The sequence below is a fragment of the Rosa rugosa genome, chromosome 4 (genome assembly GCF_958449725.1).
Source record: "Rosa rugosa chromosome 4, drRosRugo1.1, whole genome shotgun sequence".
NCBI classification, from domain to species: Eukaryota; Viridiplantae; Streptophyta; class Magnoliopsida; order Rosales; family Rosaceae; genus Rosa; species Rosa rugosa.
The window spans coordinates 20,146,474-20,151,337 of NC_084823.1; the positions used below are offsets into that span (position 1 = coordinate 20,146,474).

General features: G+C 41.1%; 1 protein-coding gene across 2 annotated transcripts; it reads right to left on the minus strand.

Annotated features, from left to right (window-relative positions):
* Positions 1–517: 517 nt before the first annotated feature.
* On the minus strand, positions 518–3,985 carry LOC133743580 (serine/threonine-protein kinase ATM-like). 2 transcript variants are annotated; one of them, XM_062171562.1, is made up of 2 exons: positions 3,858–3,985; positions 518–3,520 (listed from the first exon to the last, which is right to left on the minus strand). In XM_062171562.1, exon 2 carries the CDS (start codon positions 3,518–3,520, stop codon positions 800–802), a length of 2,721 nt encoding a protein of 906 aa, XP_062027546.1. In that variant the 5' UTR covers positions 3,858–3,985; the 3' UTR covers positions 518–799. The 2 variants fall into 2 exon arrangements, with proteins under 2 accessions (XP_062027546.1, XP_062027545.1); XM_062171561.1 differs by having other exon boundaries at positions 518–3,643; positions 3,858–3,953.
* Between the last annotated feature and the right edge of the window lie 879 nt (positions 3,986–4,864).

Sequence of the window (4,864 nt, forward strand, 5' to 3'; positions counted from 1 at the left end):
ATAGTTGCAGATTATCCACTATAGAGAGATAAACTTTAAGGATTCCGAAAGTGAATACATGTACTCATTCTATTTCACTCTGATCTGAGAGATATAATCGTGTCAGACTTATATGAGTTATATCTGCAAGTCAACAGATAAGTCAGAAAAATGACTATGATGAGCATTTAGTATAAAAAGAACTGTTTTTCTAACAATTGTATAAGTGGCATGTAAAGATTAACATATAATTAATAAACTGCAAGTGTCCGTATAACAAGCATGAAGTGTAATTTGGCCACGTAAAAAGCATAATTAGTAACCGTCCTTCCTCACACATTGTCTTACTCCTTAATACAAACAAAATTAAATGGATATGGATGACAAATTAATACACATAATTTGTTGCAGAATTGCAAAACTCATTTCATTAACGTCACTATCCACTTCAAAAGCATTGGAAATAATTCGTGCTGAAAAACCTATGGAACTTTGTTAGCTCATAAAGCAATGTGGGGAAAGACCAGAGGGAAAAACATACAAAATAAAGGTGTAAATATGAAATGCTACATTATTAGAGATACATAAGGTCAGATCATTCACAAGCTGGAAAAGTTACAAAGAGGTTCCAGAATACATAGTTCTGATCATTCACCAGCCAAAAGAAGACATACATAGGGGCTCCAATGCAAATGAGTCACTGCTCATGCCCTCTCGTCAAACTATCACAGAGGTCTTTTAACATCAACATCACCAAAAGAACCTGCCCTAAAAGGTCCTACATCGACAACCTTCACAAGAAGTACATAACCTAATCTAATTAAGCAGAGGACGGACCAGCTGTGGAGCTCACCTTCTGTAGGAGGCCTTTTATTTCACACTCCAGTTTGGCTCTCATCTCTGGAGAAAGAGTATCACCTGAAGTCTCCAGCATTGATGTCATCATCTGAAGATTCTGCCTTATGGAGTCAAGGCAATGTCCCTTGGCAGGCGATTGTACAGGAGTCACCAATCTCTTAGTAGGCGGAGAGGATAGGCTTGTGGCTAAAACCTTGGACACTGATGGAAGATTAAAGCGCTTGTAAGCAACAAGGTTTGTGCCAAAAGGGTTGTTCTTCTCTAAACTCTGAAATGCCTCTCCAGCATCAGCACTTTCCATGAATACAACCTGTGCACTACTAGACTCTTTTAATAACTGAGTCTCCGATTCTTTCAAGGGTCCAAACCTACAAAATGTTGAGATTAAATCATCTTTTGAAGGCAGAGGAATTCCGGACGCAAATGTCAAGAGGAGAGCGGTTGCTAGACCTTCTCCTTTTCTCCTCCTCTTCTTCCGCTCAGGTTTACTTGAAGGTGTAAGGCATTCAGCACTATTTCCATTCAAATCTGGAATACCGTCAGCTTGAACAGGAACCCCCGGATCTACTTTATCCTTTCTCTTTCTCTTTTTCGGGGCAGGTTTACTCTCAGCTGTGAGCCGGCTGGTCACCTGTTTAGAGTCCAGGCATGCCAAAGCCTGAGCACGAATCCCCAGATCAACAACCAATGTACCAGGTTTCAAATTGTTTCCATTGGCATCTACTAAGCCAGGAGCCATATTGGATATTGAGTGCTCTGAAGCAGTTTCCGTCCCCAATCTCTTTTCTAGCTGAATGTTGCCTTCAGAAACAGCATTGCCAATAGTCTGTTGTTTATTAACCCGAACGGTAGGTAGAACACTGTTACCATTCAAATCAGGTATACCAATTGTTTCTTTAGTCTGCAAACTTGCTTGACTTGCTCCTTCCACTGTCTCTCTTTTCTTTTGCTTAGGCTTATCACAGGGCATGAGAGGGCCGACAGCTGAAGAATCTTGTACCATTTGGCCATCGGGGGCAATGCTTATATTGACATTTGACATCCCAGAAAGGGATTTAGTCTTGGATCTCCCTAACTTTGGTCGTCCCCTTTTCTTGCCAAGGTTTCCATTCATACCCTCTACAGCAGTTGCAGGGCTTTGAACTAAGCTTGACGTGTTGGCAGCATCTTCACCCTCTAGATGCTTCGAAACTGCCTTTTTATTTCTTTTCTTTGGCTCAGATTTAGCCTCATTCTGGCCACCATTTTCCAACAGGCAAGTCTCAGCATCTCTATCCTCATCCTGACCAGCCATGTTCTTACTGTAGGTTTCACAAAAAGGCTCGTCATGAAATACTGATATCCTAAAGTTAGAGATGAACCAAGCAACTGAATGAAATGCTTTATTTTCAATCGGATACTGGCAGTCGATGGCTGCAGAGCAGAATTCAGAAAGCAACTCAGCAGAAGATGCATTTTTCAAATATGAATCACCAGATATGTTACTCACACCAGTAAACCTCCTATACCATTTCCTCCAGAACTTCTCACCAGTGCTTTTAAAATTTGAAGGGGGTCCACCATCAATTGTTGCCGCCATTCCTTCCGCAGACAATCCTTTCTGCCCCACATTTATGTATGGGTAAGATAAGTACCTACTCTTCTTTCTCTCTCTAGACTCGGCGCCTATTTCAATCATTCCTTCATTTCCGCTATCACCATTTACTACACTAGAAGCCTTGCTCTCTTTCACTGTTGGGGATATCATGAGGCTAGTCTCTTCAATTTCAGAATCCCTCTTCATCTTTCTCTTCCTGGACTTTGAACTTGAGATGGAAGTTTTATCAGCACTGCCCCCACCAAAAAGCTTTGCAAAAGCTTCATTCTCATCATTCTTCTCCTGATGTAAAACATTTTCCTCTGTTTGCTTCAGCAAGGTTCCGTCGGCACCACTTTGAGCATCATTTCCTTCCTGAAGTAGATGCATAGGCAGCTGCCTGTGCCCTGTGGAGGTACAGAAGGCTGATAATCGACTAAGTGTAACAGTATAATCAAGTACGCCAACTTTGGAAACAACCTGTGCTAGATTTTTCAGATGTGCAAGGAACTTTGCAGAATCAAAACGAGTAACTGAAAATTCACCGAGTTCACTGGAGTTGCGGTCAGGAGCCAAAACTCCTTCCTTAGATGCAGCATCATCAACTGAAAGTCGATTTTCTTTCAAAACACAGGCACAAGTCATATTCAATTTGACACGGCGACCAAACTCTTCAAGAGCTTTCTCTACAGCTTTAACGAAAATTCTAGCCTTGCTCTGCCCTGAAATCTGCTCGAAATACTTGGGGAAAGGCTTCAGTTGGTATCGACGGCCCCAAGCAACATGACCCATCCCAAAGTACCCAACTAGCAGACAACCTTCTTGGTCACTTTCAATTCCTCCGTACTTTGACGCATCTGCAGGATCATGAATTCTAGCAGGCCACCATGTGTTTATTTTGGTTTTAACCCACACAATATCACCCACACAAAAATCATAATCTTGATCATCTTCACCCATCATACTCGATTCGAATGCTTTGGCCTCATCCACCTTCTCCTTAACTCCATCATATTCAACCATCCTGTCAACTCCACCGTCTTCAACCATCATCTTCTCAACTCTAACATCCTCAACCATCTTCCCAACTCTAAATTCTTCAACCATCTGAGTTTAAATAGAGAAACTAACTAAATAAATCACAAATTAACATGCCCAAAATTGCAGAAAGAGCCAGGAGTAAGCAAAGCCTGCAATTTGAGGGAAAAATCGAACAGCCCCAACGAAACCCTAACCCAAAACGAAGAAAAGAAAACGGATTCAAGACAAGGCGAGAATCAATGGAGAGATATGGGGCAAGTGATATAAAAAAAGATTTGGTAAGAAACATAGAACAACAACAACAACAACAGAAGCTCTCTGTTTCTCTCTTGGATTAAGGGAGTGTGAAATATTCACAACATAAGCAACACAAAATAAGAGAGTTAGAGTTAGAGCAGCTCACTGTTACAAGTTTGATGCAGATCACTCAACTTGATGCATGCTCCCTCAGAGCAGCTCGAAACCAACCATATGGCACGTTTTATTGGAGCATCATTCACATCAAGTTACTATTATACAAGTTATATTGGAGAATCATGTTTTTTTTTTTTTTGAGAAAATTCTACAAATAGCTCGACATGTTGGTCACTCAACTTTCAAATATATAATACTCTGTCAATCACTTTAGTCACTTCTCTCAATCATTCTAATACAGATTTCTCAATTTTTCATAATTAGTTAGACGAAAATATTAAAAAAATTAACAAAGTGACTAATGTGAATAACAGAGTTAAAGTTGAGTGACCAAAGTGATATATTTAAAAGGTGAGTGACCAAAGTGTCGAATAGGTAAAAGTTGTGTGACCATTTGTGATATTCTCCATTTTTTTTATTACAACTATTAGTTCCGAGGACCTCTCGCTTTTATTTGTAAGACTTATGTCACTAACCAAATAATATTGAGCCATTTCCATTGAGAAGTTTTATATACACACCCCCAATTACTTAATGCACACGCCGATATTTTTTTGTCATTGTACATATTAGGGAAGTCTCAACTAAGTTTGACACTATCGGCTGGGCCCCATCGGTACTCCCATGTACTATACCATGGGCCGGGTTCACGACCCACCATGGCGAGGCCCATTTGGGATGCCACCCCGGGCACCCAGGGCCCTGGGCAAGGCCAACACAGCCCAACTATTTACACAACAGGAGGACTGATATGGCATCAGAAGAACAACTAGTGTCCCACATCGAGGATGGGGGAGACTTCCTTCACATGCTCGAGTATAAGGGCATTAGCACAACCACCTTTTACGGGTAATAACTCATTTGTCTACTATTTACTTACTATACATCCATATTAGCTTCTCACTCAAGCATCGGAGAGGTGTAAACCGTCCGGTACGGTTTACCCCTCTAAGCGTGTGTTCTTGGTACAGGATTTAGGAGGTGCATCGGTACCCC